The sequence below is a fragment of the Oncorhynchus keta genome, chromosome 14 (genome assembly GCF_023373465.1).
Source record: "Oncorhynchus keta strain PuntledgeMale-10-30-2019 chromosome 14, Oket_V2, whole genome shotgun sequence".
NCBI lineage: Eukaryota > Metazoa > Chordata > Actinopteri > Salmoniformes > Salmonidae > Oncorhynchus > Oncorhynchus keta.
Window position 1 is genome coordinate 8,424,514 of NC_068434.1, and position 19,263 is coordinate 8,443,776.

The window sequence follows — 19,263 nt, forward strand, 5'->3', positions numbered from 1 at the left end:
CAAAGGGTTAACCAAACTCTACATACGGAATGGGTAGGACCACCATACACACTGAATACATTGTGCAATTCCAACTAAATGCCTGTGTTAGTTAGGCATGTAGAGGATGGAATGGGAGGTAGAGGATGGAATGGGGAGTAGAGGATGGAATGGGAAGTAGAGGATGGAATGGGGAGTAAAGGATGGAATGGGGAGTAGAGGATGGAATGGGGAGTAGAGGATGGAATGGGGAGTAGAGTATGGAATGGGAAGTAGAGGATGGAATGGGGAGTAGAGGATGGAATGGGGAGTAGAGGATGGAATGGGGAGTAGAGGATGGAATGGGAGGTAGAGGATGGAATGGGGAGTAGAGGATGGAATGGGGAGTAGAGGATGGAATGGGGAGTAGAGGATGGAATGGGGAGTAGAGGATGGGGAGTAGAGGATGGGGAGTAGAGGCACTCTTCATGCCTTCAGACTTCACCTTGAGGCACATACATGTAAAACATCCGCAAGAGAGTGCCACTAAGTGCCCTGTGGAACAATGTAAAACTCATTCTGTGCTGCCATCTACTAGTGTGTTGGCCAAGCGTAATGATGTGGAGCTGAGAAGCCAGTGAAATCTATCCATCCCATTTGTTCTGGAGTGAGCTGGAACTGAGCAATCTGCTGTTCACTTCATCGCTGTTGTACTTCCTGTCTAATGCCAGGATGCCATTACAATCCTGGGCTTCACTAATGAGGAGAAGGTGGGCATCTACAAGCTGACAGGAGCTGTATTGCACCATGGAAACTTGAAATTCAAGCAGAAGCAGCGTGAGGAGCAGGCCGAGCCAGACGGCACAGAGGGTGAGTCCCACTCATAGATATACAATATGTAGAGTCTTAGTCCCATTCCGAGTCCCCAACATAGAAATAGAACATGTTAAACAGACAGTGCCACATGAAAGTCAGGTAGGAGATCATTTTTGGAGACCAAATTTCAACCTCCAGAAATTATTTGAAATGGATATGGGTGAAAATCAAAACCTAACCCACAAAAGAGTTGACCAAACTGTTTTGTCAGTGTGACATCAGAAACATCTTGTGTGCCTGAGTCTGTTGTTGTTGGTTCTCTCTCCAGTGGCTGATAAAATCGCCTACCTGCTGGGCCTGAACTCCGCTGAGATGCTGAAGGCTCTGTGCTACCCCAGAGTGAAGGTCGGCAACGAGTATGTGACTAAGGGACAGACTGTGCCTCAGGTAAGGCAGTCAAACACAACATCTACCATTTTCTCACCACCGCAATTATTTTGGGAATGAAGTGCATAGCTTTTTTTGAATAGTGATGTTGTTTTTCCCAAGCTCTCATCACCTTATCACTAGACACAGTCAATATCTCATGTATTCATTTGAGGTATAATCATTGCAGGTTAATAACTCAGTCAGTGCCCTGGCTAAGTCCATCTACGAGAGGATGTTCTTGTGGATGGTCATCCGGATCAACGAGATGTTGGACACCAAGAATCCAAGGCAGTTCTATATCGGCGTGTTGGACATTGCCGGGTTTGAGATCTTTGATGTGAGTATGAGACCAGAACAAGACAATTCGTTGTGAATGAGAGGGATTACAGCCTTGTATAATGATGAAATGATCCCTTCTGAAATTCCATCAACAGTACAACAGCATGGAGCAGCTGTGCATCAACTTCACCAATGAGAAACTGCAACAGTTTTTCAACCACACCATGTTCGTCCTGGAACAAGAGGAGTACAAGAAGGAGGGAATCGTCTGGGCCTTCATTGACTTCGGCATGGACTTGGCTGCCTGCATTGAGCTTATTGAGAAGGTAAACTGTCTGAGGAATATAATGGACCACAACAGCAAAGCTGATAGGGATTGCTGTGAGAGATATTATCACTGGGGTATAACGTATTTGACTGTCGATAACTCAATATGTTTCATTTTATTTGCCCCTAAGTGAATATAATCCTATAATAGCATGTTTTCTAAAGGAATGAATGTGATCCTAAATGTAAATATCAGTCATTTGATATATGTCTCTTTTCGTAAAGCCATTGGGCATCTTCTCCATCCTTGAAGAGGAGTGCATGTTCCCCAAGTCTTCAGACACTACCTTCAAGGACAAGCTGTACTCCCAGCATCTTGGCAAAACCAAGGCGTTTGAGAAGCCCAAGCCTGCCAAAGGCAAGGCAGAGGCCCACTTCTCCCTGGTGCACTACGCTGGCACTGTGGACTACAACATCACTGGCTGGCTGGAGAAGAACAAGGATCCCCTGAACGACTCAGTTATTCAGCTGTACGGGAAGTCATCAGTCAAACTGTTGGTCGCTCTGTATCCCGCAGCTCCACCTGAGGGTAAGACGCGCATCACGACAAAATATTTATTTAAGCACTAGTTACAAAACTCAGACCCACATTTTATGTAAAGTCTTGGAATGTTCCAAATCACAATTTCTCAGGTTCATTTCACTGGGTACATTTAATTGGTGTTATCTCTTTGGTACCATTTGCAATAAGATGAGTGTGAAGTTAACCCCCCCAGATTGTCTCATTTATAGTTTGTGTGCTTGCTGAAGACAACACCACACATAGATTTATTAAGATTGTTATTCTATTTATTCCTCCCGCTACAGGAAATGGACTTGTCTAGTTATCTTTTACTTTGTCCATTTGAACAGATAACACCAAGAAAGGAGGCAAGAAGAAGGGTGGTTCCATGCAGACTGTGTCGTCCCAGTTCAGGGTGAGCTTCTGAAATGTGGATATTCAGTCCTTCTAAAAAAAAGTGCATTGATTATCATGAATGATTTCTGAGAAAATGCTTTGTAACCCTCTTCCAGGAGAACTTACATAAGCTGATGACCAACTTGAGGAGCACTCATCCTCACTTTGTGCGCTGCCTGATCCCCAACGAGTCAAAGACTCCAGGTACAATAGATGTTGAGTTAAATATGACATCTTATCAGTTCAGTATCAGTAACCTTAACCAACTCATCTTTAATCTGTTTAAGAGAATTTTAAAGAGACTTGGTTTGTGTTTCCAGGTCTGATGGAGAACTTCCTGGTTATCCACCAGCTCAGGTGTAATGGTGTTCTGGAGGGCATCAGGATCTGCAGGAAGGGCTTCCCCAGCAGAATCATCTACGCTGACTTCAAGCAGAGGTACAAAACACACAAACACTAATAAACACATGCAAGCATGGACACGCACACACAGAAAGATCTGCTTCAAGGGTTTTAACAGCATCAAAGTAGTCTTACCTTTTATGTGATATAATTTACCTATTACAACTTAACAGATTTTCTTTTAACATTTCTCCTCATTCAGGTACAAAGTACTGAATGCCAGTGTCATCCCCGAGGGCCAGTTCATGGACAACAAGAAGGCTTCTGAGAAGCTGCTTGGGTCCATTGATGTGAATCACGAGGATTACAAGTTTGGACACACCAAGGTCAGTCACATACAACATGCAAAAGCGGACAACAAAACATCAGTGATCATTTAAACGCTAACTATTCAACATCTCTCCAGTTCATCCTCTTTTCCCGTTATTTTCTTAATTTAAAGTGGCAGTCAGCAGTTGAAACAATTACATAGTGTCCTCCCAGCCCCGGTTTTGGTAAAAAGTTAGCTGGAGAAATGACTGAGCTACGGACGTAAGGACTGACCATCTATGATATCAAAAGTATAGTTCTAACCATGTTTTTAGGCTATATAGTGTTTGTTTACACTTACTTAGTTTAAAAACAACAGAAACAAGCTAATATTTTGGGGTTCTGATGAAGTACGACAGTTGAACTAAGCACACGAGTCATTTATCAGTTATATTCTTCAAGAATCAATGGGTACAGCTACTTCATTTATCAGTCCCAAAAAATAGATGTGGAAATTGCAGAGTGCCCCTTTAAGTAATGGAAAAAGCTGTAAAAACATTGTTTTCTTCAAGTCGTACATCACAAGAGAAATGTTTACCTTTATTTAACCAGGCAAGTCAGTTAAGAACAAATTCTTATTTTCAATGACGGCCTAGGAACAGTGGGTTAACTGCCTTTTCAGGGGCAGAACGACAGATTTGTACCTTGTCAGCTCGGGGGTTTGAACTTGCAACCTTTCGGTTACTAGTCCAACGCTCTAACCACTAGGCTACCCTGCCACCCCATGTGCATTGTGTTAGAGAGGGATGGATGCAGTTTTCTGTATCTGTGTTCACTAACTCTCTACGACTCTACAATAACAACTTAGAAACAACCTATCACGTGGTTTGTTTGTAAGCATCGCAATGTTCATGTTGTTCAAATCAATCTAGTGGTTCCTCTTCCTTTGATTCAACCCCTTTTGTTTATCTGTCACCATCTCACTGTGGTTTCATAATGGACCATGTTAACCTGTGTCTCAGGTGTTCTTCAAAGCCGGTCTGCTGGGTGTCCTGGAGGAGATGAGAGACGAGAAGCTGGCCTCTCTGGTCGGCATGGTCCAGGCTCTCAGCCGTGGATTCCTCATGAGGAGAGAGTTCACCAAGATGATGGAGAGGAGGTGAGGAAGAGTAGACATGCAAAGCTTTCTGTCAAGCAGCTGTATCTCATGCATTGTGATTACATAATGGATATGATTTGAGTTGATCAGAATGAGGAAATACATCTTATAGTGTTCTATTAAAGCTGTAGTTTGGAAAGCTGTTGAATTGTCATTTTAAATGTGCGATATTTGCCCATTCATTGTTGAAGAATATAAAATGCCTCGTGAGCTTAACATTTTATTTGACCTTTATTTAACTAGGCAAGTCAGTTAATAACAAATTCTTATTTTCAACAATGGCCTAGGAACAGGAACTGCCGGTTCAGGGGCAGAATGACAGATGTGTACCTTGTCAGCTCGGGGTTTGAACATGCAACCTTCCAGTTACTAGTCCAACGCTCTAACCACTAGGCTACCCTGCCGCACATGAGCTGTCAGTCCTCACATCTAAAGAGCTGTCTTATGAATTCAAGAGGGGGTTACTTTTCCCTAGCCCCATTTCTTAGCTGTACACAAACGTTTTGTTAGGGGGGGAGGGGGGTGCCCCATTTTGTGGTTCTTTGAATACCAGAATGTAGCTTCATTAAACATGTCACTCTGTCTTTTCTGTCGACCAGAGATTCCGTCTTCTCCATCCAGTACAACATCCGTTCATTCATGAATGTTAAAACCTGGCCATGGATGAAGTTGTACTTCAAGATCAAGCCCCTGCTGCAGAGCGCTGAGACGGAGAAGGAGCTGGCCAACATGAAGGAGAACTATGAGAAGATGACGTCGGACCTGGCCAAGGCTCTGGCCACCAAGAAGCATTTGGAGGAGAAGTTAGTGGCCCTGGTGCAGGAGAGGGCAGACCTGGCCCTCCAAGTCTCATCTGTGAGTGACCAATGGTCGTCATGACGACGCATTTACACACACATGATCACAGGCACGAACAAACACACACACACACACACACACACACACACACACACACACACACACACACACACACACACACACACACACACACACACACACACACACACACACACACACACACACAATCACACTGTGACATATGTGGCTAAGTCGGGTATTTCTATGTCCTATGTTACCTAGGCTACATATATTTCATGCATTTCTATTGATTTGCTCCGACCTCTTTGGCTAAATTACGTCCATCTGTTGATACACAAAGTGAAGCCGCAGATGTTTTTCTGTTGTTCTGAAACCAGGATTCAGAGAATCTGAACGATGCTGAGGAAAGGTGTGAGGGGCTCATCAAGAGCAAGATCCAGCTGGAGGCCAAACTCAAAGAGACGACCGAGAGGCTGGAGGACGAGGAGGAGATGAATGCTGAGTTGACTGCCAAGAAGAGGAAGCTGGAGGACGAGTGCTCTGAGCTGAAGAAGGACATTGATGACCTGGAGCTCACCTTGGCCAAAGTGGAGAAGGAGAAGCACGCCACCGAAAACAAGGTCTCATAGACGGTCTAACAAAACAATAATTCAAACAATAACCAACTCCAAATGTAGCTAAACAGAAATTGAATTCAAGTTGTTTTGTGGGCGCAGGGAAAATGTCAGTTTCGGGTTACTCCCCACAACCATTGCATGTTCTGCTCCCCCCTCGTTTATGACTTCCCCTTAGTACACCGGAGTACACTGCCATCTAGTGTTGAATCTATAGTACAGTATTTGTTTGGCATTTCTAATCTGAATTAAACGAATTAAATATATATCTAACTCAATCTCTCCTTTATAGTGATATGACTAATTTTGGATGGTGCTGTTTTCAGGTTAAAAACCTGACAGAGGAGATGGCGTCTGTGGATGAGAGTGTTGCCAAGCTGACCAAGGAGAAGAAAGCCCTCCAAGAGGCCCACCAGCAGACACTGGATGACCTGCAGGCAGAGGAGGACAAAGTCAACACTCTGACCAAGGCCAAGACCAAGCTGGAACAGCAAGTGGACGACGTGAGAGGAGTTTGACATTTTGGCCATGATAGTATGCAAGATGATATTATCTACAGTTGTTTAGATTTTGAACAATATGTGTGTGTTTTTTATCTTGTAGCTTGAGGGTTCTCTGGAGCAAGAGAAGAAGCTCCGTATGGACCTTGAGAGAGCCAAGAGAAAGCTGGAGGGAGATCTGAAACTGGCCCAGGAGTCCATAATGGACCTGGAGAATGACAAGCAGCAGTCTGATGAGAAAATCAAGAAGTAAACACAAACAAATGTTTACAGTATCACTGCCATATTGATCATAATGGTTGTTCTTGACATATTCTTGTAATTATCAATTAGCATTTGCACGTGATTCTTAAAAGCAAAGTGAATGGTAGGATATTCTCCCTTTACACTATCAAACCTACGCCGCAATCGACGTGTTTGTGTTTCTTAGGAAGGACTTTGAGACCACTCAGCTCCTCAGCAAGATAGAGGATGAACAGTCTCTGGGAGCTCAGCTGCAGAAGAAGATCAAGGAGCTCCAGGTACAGTACAGTACAGGATCTAAGCTCCAGTACAGTACAGTACAGGATCTAAGCTCCAGTACAGTACAGTACAGGATCTAAGCTCCAGTACAGTACAGTACAGGATCTAAGCTCCAGTACAGTAATGAACACACGTGAATCATTTCCTTAGAAGATGTATTCTGATAGCACACATTCTTCCTTGTGGCTTCTGATGGCTCAGTAGGTTGGAGGATGGTGCTTCTTACCATTGTGGTTTTGGTTTGACACGTGGGACACTGTCTACTTAATATATTAGTGTAACTGACTCTCTATTAACACATTTATACAAAATATACAAACTCTTATTCTTTCGTGTTTCAACTGTATTGTAGTGTTCATCCCCCTGCTCCTGTTCCCTGTTCTAGGCCCGTATTGAGGAGCTGGAGGAGGAAATTGAGGCTGAGCGTGCTGCCAGGGCTAAGGTTGAGAAGCAGAGGGCCGATCTCTCCAGGGAACTTGAGGAGATCAGCGAGAGGCTGGAGGAGGCCGGAGGCGCCACTGCTGCTCAGATTGAGATGAACAAGAAGCGCGAGGCTGAGTTCCAGAAGCTGCGTCGTGATCTTGAAGAGTCCACTTTGCAGCATGAGGCCACAGCCGCCGCTCTGCGCAAGAAGCAGGCCGACAGTGTGGCTGAGCTCGGGGAGCAGATCGACAACCTTCAACGTGTCAAGCAGAAGCTGGAGAAAGAGAAGAGCGAGTACAAGATGGAGATTGATGACCTCTCCAGCAACATGGAGGCTGTCGCTAAGGCTAAGGTGAGTAGTGATGTTTTAGTCAAGCAGTGTTGAGGAGGGGTCAACTTCATTAATATTCAAGTGAACTGAAGTTGACAAGAGTCCCATGTATAAAGTAATGATGGGACTTGTTTGACTAACAGGGCAATCTGGAGAAGATGTGTCGTACTCTTGAGGACCAGCTGAGTGAGATCAAGACTAAGAATGATGAGAATGTTCGCCAGGTCAACGACATCAGTGGACAGAGGGCCAGACTCCTGACAGAAAATGGTACCGTCAACAATGAACAACAAACCAACGTAGTGTACAATAACGTGTTGGAGGCGCCATCTATATAGTCCAGTCCACATACTGTAGATTCTACAGTCCTATTCACCATCTAACATTTGCCCTACGATGCCGCAAAATACGTTGTTACTTGTAGCGAACAGAGATCCCATTAACAAGATGTCCCTCTGTCCCTGCAGGTGAGTTTGGACGCCAGCTGGAGGAGAAGGAAGCCCTGGTGTCTCAGCTGACAAGAGGCAAACAGGCCTTCACCCAGCAGGTTGAGGAGATGAAGAGACTGATTGAGGAGGAGGTCAAGGTAAGGAATACAAAAATGGACACCACCGACTACAGAGTTTAGAGCCAAATCTTCAAATAGATTGTGACTATGCCACCCTCAGACTTCTACTGCAATTTGTTTTACTCTTCTGGTCTTTATCTTTCTCCCTTTGTCTCTCACAGGCTAAAAACGCACTGGCCCACGGTGTCCAGTCTGCCCGCCATGACTGTGATCTCCTGAGAGAGCAGTTTGAGGAGGAGCAGGAGGCCAAGGCAGAGCTGCAGCGCGGCATGTCCAAGGCCAACAGTGAGGTGGCTCAGTGGAGGACTAAGTATGAAACTGATGCCATCCAACGCACAGAGGAGCTGGAGGAGGCCAAGTGAGTCACACGCAACAGCAACAAAACTCAAATATAGAGGTGGATGGTGAGGGTGGTAGGGGGCTCTGAGAAAATGTTACATCAATATGTGTTTTAGCATTTATTGTAGCATTTGTAGCATTTATTGTAGCATTTGTAGCATTTATTGTAGCATTTGTAGCATTTATTGTAGCATTTGTTTTCAACAAATTGGTCACAATAAAAACCACCCTCTTTATCGTCCAACAGGAAGAAGCTGGCCCAGCGTCTGCAGGAGGCTGAGGAGACCATTGAGGCGACCAACTCCAAGTGCGCCTCCCTGGAGAAGACCAAGCAGAGGCTGCAGGGAGAGGTGGAGGACCTCATGATTGACGTTGAAAGAGCCAACGCAATGGCCGCCAACCTAGACAAGAAGCAGAGGAACTTTGACAAGGTGAAAATGCATTTCCTGTCTGCTACATGTGATCAATTGTAGTAAAATGTTAGTTTACTTCTGATTCAAAACTCTTCATTATTGACTTCTAATGAAAACCCCATGGATTTCCCCAGGTTCTGGCAGAGTGGAAGCAGAAGTATGAGGAGGGCCAGGCTGAGCTGGAAGGAGCTCAGAAGGAGGCTCGCTCAATGAGCACGGAACTCTTCAAGATGAAGAACTCCTACGAGGAGGCTCTGGATCATCTGGAGACTCTGAAGAGAGAGAACAAGAACCTGCAACGTGAGATTTTGAAAAACGTTCTATTGAGTTCATCTTTGACTCGTGTTTTGAAAATGGAAGGAACCGTAATCATCAAAATGACTTACCCCATCTCCGTGTTTTTATGTACACTTTAAAATATTATGATTTGGTAATCGGTATTCCTTTGAACAGCTCAAGGAAGTGCAGGGCAATTAGAAAAGACCGTATGAAGTGTTTCTCTTTAATGAACTGTTATTATGATTTAATGTCAACTTGAGAGCATTGGTGATTTCCACTGAAAATCTAAAGTCTAAACTGCTCCTCTGTTTGTGTGTGCAGAGGAGATCTCTGACTTGACTGAGCAGATTGGAGAGACTGGCAAGAGCATCCATGAGCTGGAGAAGGCCAAGAAGACCGTGGAGACAGAGAAATCTGAGATCCAGACCGCTCTGGAGGAGGCTGAGGTACAAACTACAACTGTATGATGGGAAAAGGAGTGTTATACTAGCCCAGGGCTTCTAAAACCTTTTCAGCTCGAGACTCAAACGAGAAGTTGACCATCCTCCCATGACCCAAATTAAGAGTAAACTGTATATTTAATTCCTTGTGTTATACACATCCAAGTGTAATAAACACAGTTCGCTTGACTGTTTCTCTTTGTCCAGGGAACACTGGAGCACGAGGAATCCAAGATTCTGCGTGTGCAGCTGGAGCTGAACCAGATCAAGGGTGAGGTGGACAGGAAGATCGCTGAGAAGGATGAGGAGATGGAGCAGATCAAGAGGAACAGCCAGAGGGTGGTTGACTCCATGCAGAGCACCCTGGACTCTGAGGTCAGGAGCAGGAATGACGCCCTGAGGGTGAAGAAGAAGATGGAGGGAGACCTGAACGAGATGGAGATCCAGCTGAGCCACGCCAACAGGCAGGCCGCTGAGTCCCAGAAACAGCTGAGGAACGTCCAGGGACAGTTCAAGGTAAAGGGACATCAGGCTCAACAACCTGAACATGGGGAGGTATTTGTTTGTGAATCTGTAGAAAAGAATTGAAGAGTGGATTAATATACTGTAGAAAGGTAGGGAAACTGGGGAAGTTCTTACCAATTTACATTTCTATGAATGATCCTATCGCCCCTACTTTCCAATGAGTCCTAATGAACCTGTCATTGTGAATCCCAGGATGCCCAAATGCACCTTGATGACGCCGTCCGTGCCTCAGAGGACATGAAGGAGCAGGCAGCCATGGTGGAACGTAGGAACGGTCTGATGGTGGCTGAGATCGAGGAGCTGAGAGTTGCTCTGGAGCAGACAGAGAGAGGCCGCAAAGTGGCTGAGACTGAGCTGGTAGACGCCAGCGAGCGCGTCGGACTGTTGCACTCCCAGGTATGGGTCAAAAGCCATTTCTAATGAAACGCAACCAAACATCTGGAATTCGACAGTGCTGCCTTTTAGATTTTCATCATTTCTGCCTTGTGACTTTGTACGGTCTCTTGAGTGTCAAAACAAATTGTCTCGTTTCCTCTTCCAGAACACCAGCCTTCTGAACTCCAAGAAGAAGCTGGAGACTGACCTGGTGCAGGTGCAGGGAGAGGTGGACGACATTGTCCAGGAGGCCAGGAACGCAGAGGAGAAGGCCAAAAAGGCCATCACTGATGTGAGTCCTTATGATCGATTGAATAATGTCAACTTTGATTTGTCCCAAAGGGCCAATGGAAGCTGGGCTGGTTAAGAACCACAACAAGGATCTCAGAGGGAAGTTATGATAGGTGTAGTGTATCCCAGATGTAGGGCAACAGCACTTGGTCTGGGAATCGTGTCAGATTTTCTTGGCCAATTTGGGGAAGATGCTCTTCAGACAGGTACATCTACCATTAAATCGTGAGTTTGGCCAGGCGGGGCCTAGAAATAATCTCAGTGGAACCATGACAAAGGTAGACCCACAATGCGGACACAGATAGCTAGGCTAATAAAAGCCACAGCCAGTCATTATTATTATTACTATTATCATCATGACACATGCAAAATACTTACATGTACTTGCAAAATATACTAACTGAAAATATGCTTCATATAGCTAGCAACTGTAAATGTTCAGCAGGGTTCTGGACAGATTTTTACAGCGCCCCACTACACCCTTTCCTCTCTGCCAAGCTGACAGTTGTTTTAGTGAACCCATGTACGCTGGAATGTTGGTTACCCATCTGTCAGGGAGGCGACACATCTTTCTAGAGAGACTATGATTGGTGCCAGTTGGTGCATAAATTCAACAAATGACCATTCCAGGCGGCCATGATGGCTGAGGAGCTGAAAAAGGAGCAGGACACCAGCTCTCACCTGGAGAGGATGAAGAAGAACCTGGAGGTCACAGTCAAGGACCTCCAGCACCGTCTGGATGAGGCTGAGAATCTGGCCATGAAGGGAGGCAAGAAGCAGCTCCAGAAACTGGAGTCCAGGGTGAGTTAACAGCAGGGTGGATTGAAAGACTGAATGATGGACATTTATTTCATTATAATAAAATACATACTGTAGGTCCATTGAGTTATGACATTCTGTCAATAATGCACCTAGACAATGAAAAGCTGGTATCATTACAGACCATAATATTCAAAACGTCTGATTTCACCACCTCAAATGCCTACGTTAATTTCTTCCACAAAGGTGCGTGAGCTGGAGACTGAGGTGGAGGCCGAGCAGAGAAGAGGTGTAGACGCGGTCAAGGGAGTCCGCAAGTATGAGCGCAGAGTCAAGGAGCTCACTTACCAGGTAAGAGAAAGTGTCTTCTTCACACACTTGACACTAACACAGACAGGTTTGTGTGTAAAAACTTTGTGGCATTGACTCTTTGATCTTCTCCCACAGACTGAGGAGGATAAGAAGAACGTTGGCAGACTTCAGGACCTGGTAGATAAGCTGCAGATGAAAGTCAAGGCCTACAAGAGGCAGGCTGAGGAAGCGGTGAGTCATATGTAACAGTATAACTTTAGACCATCCCCTCGCCCATACCCGGGCGCGAACCAGGGACCCTCTGCACACATCAACAACAGTTTAACCCCTCAGTAGACATTACAAAACTTAATGTGCCTATAGTTTAGTGCAAGTGCTAATACACATCAGTCCACAATGACTCAACTGAAGAACTTATGTACATTTCTGAGTGCCTCCGAAAACATCTCTATGCCTATGTGTTGTTAGCAACTTAAAGGAGAGGGGGTTGAATATTAATTTGCTGTGCCGGCGGGCCTGGGGGCCTGGGGCCTGGGGGCCGGGGGGCCGAGGGGCCTGGGGCCTGGGGGCCGGGGGGCCTGGGGGCCGGGGGGCTATTTGAATGCTGATGTTCTGCTCTCCTATTTCCCCTCACCCAGGAGGAAGCATCCAACCAGCACATGTCTAAGTTCAGGAAGGTTCAGCACGAGCTGGAGGAGGCTGAGGAGCGTGCTGACATCGCTGAGACTCAGGTCAACAAGCTCAGAGCCAAGAGCCGTGACAGTGGAAAGGTACAGAGATGCTGCTGAACCTACAACTGATTCACACCTGATTCACACCTGATTCACACCTGATTCATGTTCAAACATGACCACATCAACAGCACCTATGATTCATCCATCACTGAGGTCAATGTTTACCTTTTACACTCAAATGTATTGAACATCTCCAAGAAGCACATCAGGGCAACAACGAAAAAGATTCATTCAAACTAAGTTGGTACTTCAAAAATCGAACATGAAAGCTTAGCATTGAGCCTTAAATGCTTGGTCCATCACGCTTTATAGTGTTATATATTTAGCATGTTTATAATTAATACTGACCCGTTCTTGTCTTTCTTCTTACAGGGCAAAGAAGCTGCTGAATAAACGAAGATCAAACTATTGAAGATTAAAGTCTTTTCGTTTTCCTGTGTTGCATAAAATATGATTTTCATGGTTAAATGTTGAGCATTGATTAAAAACACTTAGGCCTACGTACACTTCCTTTGTGACTGTGGACTTATTGATAACAGCTTATTCATACTAGATATTGTGCTTTAATTAAAGGAGCAATCTGGGATTCCAACAACAATACAGTGGGCACATATTTTGGTAAACAGCCGAAGAATGAGGCTGGAAAAACTCTCACATTCATACAGAGCTATGGCTATTTATTTTTATTTAACTAGGCAAGTCAGTTAAGAACAAGTCAATTCTTATTTTCAATGACGGCCTAGGAACAGTGGGTTAACTGCCTGTTCAGGGGCAGAATGACAGATTCGTACCTTGTCAGGTCAGGGGTTTGAACATGCAACCTGCCGGTTACTAGTCCAACGCTCTAACCACTAGGCTGACCATTCATAACATCAAGAAAATAGTTTCAACCCTTTACCGTTGGGAGGAAAAAGAAAACAAGGTAACAGTAAACATCCCCCACATTCGGTGCCAGAAGAAGAAGCGTTTTAAGTGTTGTTCACAAAATTCTAAATGGCGTAAAATCTATAATGGTGGACCATATGGGGCCCTGAGGCAAATGTGTCACTTGTGAGGAGAGGGACCGACAGTATGTACAGAATTTCATAACATTAGGTCAAACGGGGTGAGGGCTGTGAACTGTTCAAAGTTAGCATTTTCAATTTCTTATAGCGCCACCATCTGGCCAAGACGCATCATTCACCCAAATCGTCAAAATCGGGCCACTGCTGTGTGAGACATCGTGTGTGACTAATGTTGTACGAATGTTGGAACGTACTAACGGACAGAGTCAGATTCATAGTCCCCTCCCCGATTTCATCGTGGTGGACAAAAATAAGAGAAACACGTTCATCTCCCGTGGACAGACTACGTAAACAAAAATGGTAATCAAGCATCTGACCAAATGTCGGTGAGATTTTATTTCTGGGTTATTATCAGAGATCACACATAATTGGAAAAGGTGATTTTCAGCAGACATACACTTACAGTTGGCCTGGTGTTGGGCCAGTAACCCAAGGCTGCCAGTTTGAACCCCTGAGCAGACAAGGTGAAAAGTATCTGTCGTTCTTCCCTTGAGCAACGCAGATAACGCCACACAACATCACTCCCCGGGTGCCCATTTGTGGGCCATCAGTTGATTGACAGACGTAGGCCTTAATTAATTATTAGTTATTTATTTGATTTGTCACATGCGGTGAATACAACAGGTGTAGTCCTTACTGTGAAATGCTTACTTTACAAGCCCTTAAACCAACAATGCAGTTTTAAGAAAATAGAGTTAAGAAAATATATATTAAAACGAATGTCAAAAATAAAAAATGTAAAAAAGTAACACAATAAAATAACAATAACGAGTCTATATACAGGGTGTACCGGTACCGAGTCAATGTGTGGGGGTACAGGTCAGTCGAGGTAATTTGTACATGTAGGTAGGGGTAAAGTGACTACGCATAGATAATAAACAGCGAGTAGCAGCAGCGTAAAAACAAAGGTGGGGGGTCAATGTAAATAGTCCAGGTGGCCATTTAATTCATTGTTCAGCAGTCTTATGGCTTGGGGGTAGAAGCTGTTAAGGACCATTTTGGACCTAGACGCTCCCGTACCACTTGCCGTGCTGTAGCAGAGGGAACAGTCAGAACACTTGGGTGACTGGAGTCTTTGACAATTTTATGGGCATTCCTCTGACACTGCCTGTTATATAGGTCCTGGATTGCAGGAAGCTTGGTCCCAGTGATGTACTGGGCTGTACGCACTACCCTCTGTAGTGCCTTACGGTCGGATGCTGAACAGTTGCTATACCAGGCAGTGATGCAACTGATCAGGATGCTCTCGATGATGCAGCTGAAAAACTTTTTGAGGATCTGGGGATCCATGCCAAATCTTTTCAGTCTCCTGAGGGGGAAAAAGGCATTGTGGTGTGCTCTTCACAAGTTTCTTGGTGTGTTTGGACCATGATAGTTTGTTGGTGATGTGGACACCAAGGAACTTGATAAACTCTCGACCCGCTCCACTACAGCCCCGTCGATGTGAATAGGGGCGTGTTCGGCCCTCCTTTTTCTGTAGTCCACAATCAACTCCTTTGTCTAGCTCATGTTAAGGGAGAGATTGTTGTCCTGGCACCACACTGCCAGGTCTCTGACCTCCTCCCTACAGGCTGTCTCATAGTTTTTGGTGATCAGGCCTAACACTGTTGTGTCATCAGAAAACTTAATGATGGTGTTGGAGTAATGCTTGGCCCCGCAGTCGTGGGTGAACAGGGAGTACAGGAGAGGACTAAGCACGCACCTCTGAGGGGCCCCGTGTTGAGAATCAGCGTGGCAGATGTGTTGTTGCCTACCTTTACCACCTGGGGGCGGCCTGTCAGGAAGTCCAGGATCCAGTTGCAGAGGGAGGTGTTTAGTCCCAGGGTCCTTAGCTTAGTGATGAGCTTTGTGGGCACTATGGTGTTGAACGCTGAGCTGTAGTCAATGAACAGCATTCTCACATAGGTGTTCCTTTTGTCTAGAGTTTCCGGGATGACGGTGTTGATGTGAGCCATGACCAGCCTTTCAAAGCACTTCATGGCTACCAACATGAGTGCTACGGGGTGGTAGTCATTTAGACAGGATACCTTCACTTTCTTGTGCACAGGGACTATGGTGGTCTGCTTGAAACATGTAGGTATCACAGACTCGGTCCGGGAGAGGTTGAAAATGTCAGTGAAGACACTTGCGCATGCTCTGAGTACACTTCCTGGTAATTTGTCTGGCCACTCAGCCTTGTGAATGTTGAGCTGTTTAAAGGTCTTTCTTACATCGGGTACGGAAAGCGTGATCACACAGTCGTCCGGAACAGCTGGTGCTCTCATGCATGCTTCAGTGTTGCTTGCCTCGATGCGAGCATAAAAGGAATTTAGCCAATATGGTAGGCTCGCGTCACTGGGCAGCTCACGGCCGGGTTTCCCTTTGTAGTCCGTAATAGTTAGCAAGTCCTGCCACATCCGACGAGCGTCAGAGCCGATGTAGTAGGTGATAGAGGAAAATATGTTTGAAATGACTAATTATGTATACATTCCAATCAGAAACTGACTAGTCCAAATGCTATAATGTACTGTCCCTCTTGCTCCCTTTCACAATTGTATATAATGTAGTCAAGAAGTTTAGTAACAATGAAGGTCTGTTCTTTAAGTTCATTCAGTTGTACAAATCTCCAGGTGGTGGGAACGGGCCATCTCCAAAATGGTCGGGAATGTTGATTTATGCTGACTGGCCTTGACTTCGTGCTGATAACGCGGAGGCTTGAGAATTAGAGGGGCCCTCTGTTTGTGAAACGGAACGTTTGGAAAACGCTGACGTCATTTTCAGTTTATAACCTGTGGTAATGTGTGTGAGCATTTAGTACTCTCTGGAATTAAACGCGCTTTACCTGACTTTTAAGACTGGTCTCGATCTACTTCATGCATAATTAATTAACTTACACCTCATTAATGAATAGAAACGAGTGTGAAATTGGTTTTGGCAATTAAAGCATAGAGTAATTTAGAATTTCTCTATCAGTAGGATTCAATCTTAGTCCTGTATTGACGGTTTGCCTGTTTGATGGTTTGTATGGTGGCATAGTGGGGATTTCTTATAATGATTTAGTGTTCTGTTCCTTCATAGTGGCAGGTCTAGCCTTTAGCTCAGTGTGGATGTTGCCTGTAATCCATGGTTTTTGGAAGGAATATGTACGTATGTTCACTGTGGGGACAACTTAATCGATGCATCGGTGACTGAGGAGGTGTACTCCTCAATGCCATTGGATGAATCCCGGAACATATTCCAGTCTGTGTTAGCAGAACAGTCCTGTAGCGTAGCATCCACGTCATCTGACCACTTATATATTTAGCGAGTCAATGGTACTTCCTGCTTTAGTTTTTGCTTGTAAGCAGGAATCAGGATATAATTCTGGTCAGATTTGCCAGATGGAGGGTGAGGGAGAGCTTTGTACGTGTGGAGTAAAGGTGGTCTAGAGTTTTTTTTCCCCTCTGGTTGCACATGTGACATGCTGGTAGAAATGAGGTAGAACTGATTTAAGTTTTCCTGCATTAAAGTCCCCGGCCACCAGGAGCGCCAATTTTGGATGAGCATTTTCTTGTTTGCTTATAGCTGGTTGAGTGTGGTCTTAGTGCCAGCGTCGGTTTGTGGTGGTAAATAGACGGCTATGAAAATTATAGATTAAATCTAATTTGGTAGATAGCAGTAGCAGCAGCGTATGTGATGAGTCAAAATAATTAGTGCAATAGGGTTGGTCAATCCAGATAGTAGCTATTTTGGTTAACTATTTATCAGTTTTATGGCTTTGGGAGTATAATCTGTTCAGGGTTTTGTTGGTTCCAGACTTGGTGCATCAGTACTGCTTGCCGTGCGACAGCAGAGAGAACTCGACCAATCCATTATAACCCATTTATTAATAGTTTATAATGCATTTACAAATGATTAAAGACATGCTCCGGTACTTTGACCACTAAGAAAGTATTTGTTAAACCTCCCGCTGTGGGCTGGATATGATAATGTGTAGTTCCTGCATGCATAATCTATGAGCAGAATTACCACCACGATATCCCTAGTTTGAAAGCGACTGTTTTCTTGAAGCTGTGCTGCGCCATTCTCACTACATTTTCTCCCACGTGGGCCAGACCTTTAGTAATTCGAGTTCTAGCCAATGAGCTTCAGCACTTCGTATTTGAGTGACAGCTAGCAAGGCTAAAAAGTATAAAAAAGTACTGGATAATCTCTTTAACAATTGTTGATGCAGGTTTAGGGTACTTCCTAATTGGCCCATTCTCTACATATTGTAGTGTCCTATTGGCCCATTCTCTACATACTGTAGTGTCCTATTGGCCCATTCTCTACATACTGTAGTGTCCTATTGGGCCATTCTCTACATACTGTAGTGTCCTATTGGGTCATTCTCTACATATTGTAGTGTCCTATTGGGTCATTCTCTACATACTGTAGTGTCCTATTGGGTCATTCTCTACATACTGTAGTGTCCTATTGGCCCATTCTCTACATACTGTAGTGTTCTATTGGCCCATTCTCTACATACTGTAGTGTCCTATTGGGTCATTCTCCACATACTGTAGTGTCCTATTGGCCCATTCTCTACATACTGTAGTGTCCTATTGGGCCATTCTCTACATACTGTAGTGTCCTATTGGCCCATTCTCTACATACTGTATTGTCCTATTGGCCCATTCACAACATACTGTAGTGTCCTATTGGCCCATTCTCTACATACTGTAGTGTCCTATTGGCTCATGCTCTACATACTGTAGTGTCCTATTGGCCCATTCTCTACATACTGTAGTGTCCTATTGGGTCATTCTCTACATACTGTAGTGTCCTATTGGCCCATTCTCTACATACTGTAGTGTCCTATTGGGTCATTCTCTACATACTGTAGTGTCCTATTGGCCCATTCTCTACATACTGTAGTGTCCTATTGGCCCATTCTCTACATACTGTAGTGTCCTATTGGCCCATTCTCTACATACTGTAGTGTCCTATTGGCCCATTCTCTACATACTGTAGTGTCCTATTGGGTCATTCTCTACATACTGTAGTGTCCTATTGGCCCATTCTCTACATACTGTAGTGTCCTATTGGCCCATTCTCTACATACTGTAGTGTCCTATTGGGTCATTCTCTACATACTGTAGTGTCCTATTGGGCCATTCTCTACATACTGTAGTGTCCTATTGGGTCATTCTCTACATACTGTAGTGTCCTATTGGCCCATTCTCTACATACTGTGGTGTCCTATTGGGTCATTCTCTACATACTGTAGTGTCCTATTGGGTCATTCTCTACATACTGTAGTGTCCTATTGGCCCATTCTCTACATACTGTAGTGTCCTATTGGCCCATTCTCTACATACTGTAGTGTCCTATTGGCCCATTCTCTACATACTGTAGTGTCCTATTGGGTCATTCTCTACATACTGTAGTGTCCTATTGGGTCATTCTCTACATACTGTAGTGTCCTATTGGGTCATTCT

The 19,263-nt window shown here is 44.6% G+C and overlaps 1 protein-coding gene across 1 annotated transcript in view; it reads left to right on the top strand.

The window, feature by feature from the left end:
- The window catches only part of LOC118401561 (myosin heavy chain, fast skeletal muscle-like), a 19,598-nt gene extending 6,331 nt beyond the window's left edge, over window positions 1-13,267 (top strand). Inside the window, exons 12-41 of the mRNA XM_035799178.2 lie at window positions 690-828; window positions 1,103-1,221; window positions 1,391-1,540; window positions 1,638-1,808; window positions 2,035-2,338; window positions 2,662-2,726; window positions 2,824-2,911; window positions 3,028-3,145; window positions 3,312-3,435; window positions 4,381-4,517; window positions 5,117-5,372; window positions 5,714-5,956; window positions 6,277-6,453; window positions 6,554-6,699; window positions 6,881-6,971; window positions 7,358-7,747; window positions 7,870-7,996; window positions 8,194-8,312; window positions 8,456-8,652; window positions 8,881-9,064; window positions 9,181-9,346; window positions 9,647-9,771; window positions 9,973-10,281; window positions 10,483-10,686; window positions 10,832-10,957; window positions 11,587-11,757; window positions 11,962-12,066; window positions 12,163-12,258; window positions 12,666-12,797; window positions 13,134-13,267. Of these exons, the coding sequence (XP_035655071.2) occupies window positions 690-828; window positions 1,103-1,221; window positions 1,391-1,540; window positions 1,638-1,808; window positions 2,035-2,338; window positions 2,662-2,726; window positions 2,824-2,911; window positions 3,028-3,145; window positions 3,312-3,435; window positions 4,381-4,517; window positions 5,117-5,372; window positions 5,714-5,956; window positions 6,277-6,453; window positions 6,554-6,699; window positions 6,881-6,971; window positions 7,358-7,747; window positions 7,870-7,996; window positions 8,194-8,312; window positions 8,456-8,652; window positions 8,881-9,064; window positions 9,181-9,346; window positions 9,647-9,771; window positions 9,973-10,281; window positions 10,483-10,686; window positions 10,832-10,957; window positions 11,587-11,757; window positions 11,962-12,066; window positions 12,163-12,258; window positions 12,666-12,797; window positions 13,134-13,154 (4,800 nt within the window). The 3' untranslated portion in view covers window positions 13,155-13,267. The remainder of the gene's footprint in view (window positions 1-689; window positions 829-1,102; window positions 1,222-1,390; window positions 1,541-1,637; window positions 1,809-2,034; window positions 2,339-2,661; window positions 2,727-2,823; window positions 2,912-3,027; window positions 3,146-3,311; window positions 3,436-4,380; window positions 4,518-5,116; window positions 5,373-5,713; window positions 5,957-6,276; window positions 6,454-6,553; window positions 6,700-6,880; window positions 6,972-7,357; window positions 7,748-7,869; window positions 7,997-8,193; window positions 8,313-8,455; window positions 8,653-8,880; window positions 9,065-9,180; window positions 9,347-9,646; window positions 9,772-9,972; window positions 10,282-10,482; window positions 10,687-10,831; window positions 10,958-11,586; window positions 11,758-11,961; window positions 12,067-12,162; window positions 12,259-12,665; window positions 12,798-13,133) is intronic.
- Window positions 13,268-19,263: the final 5,996 nt, after the last annotated feature.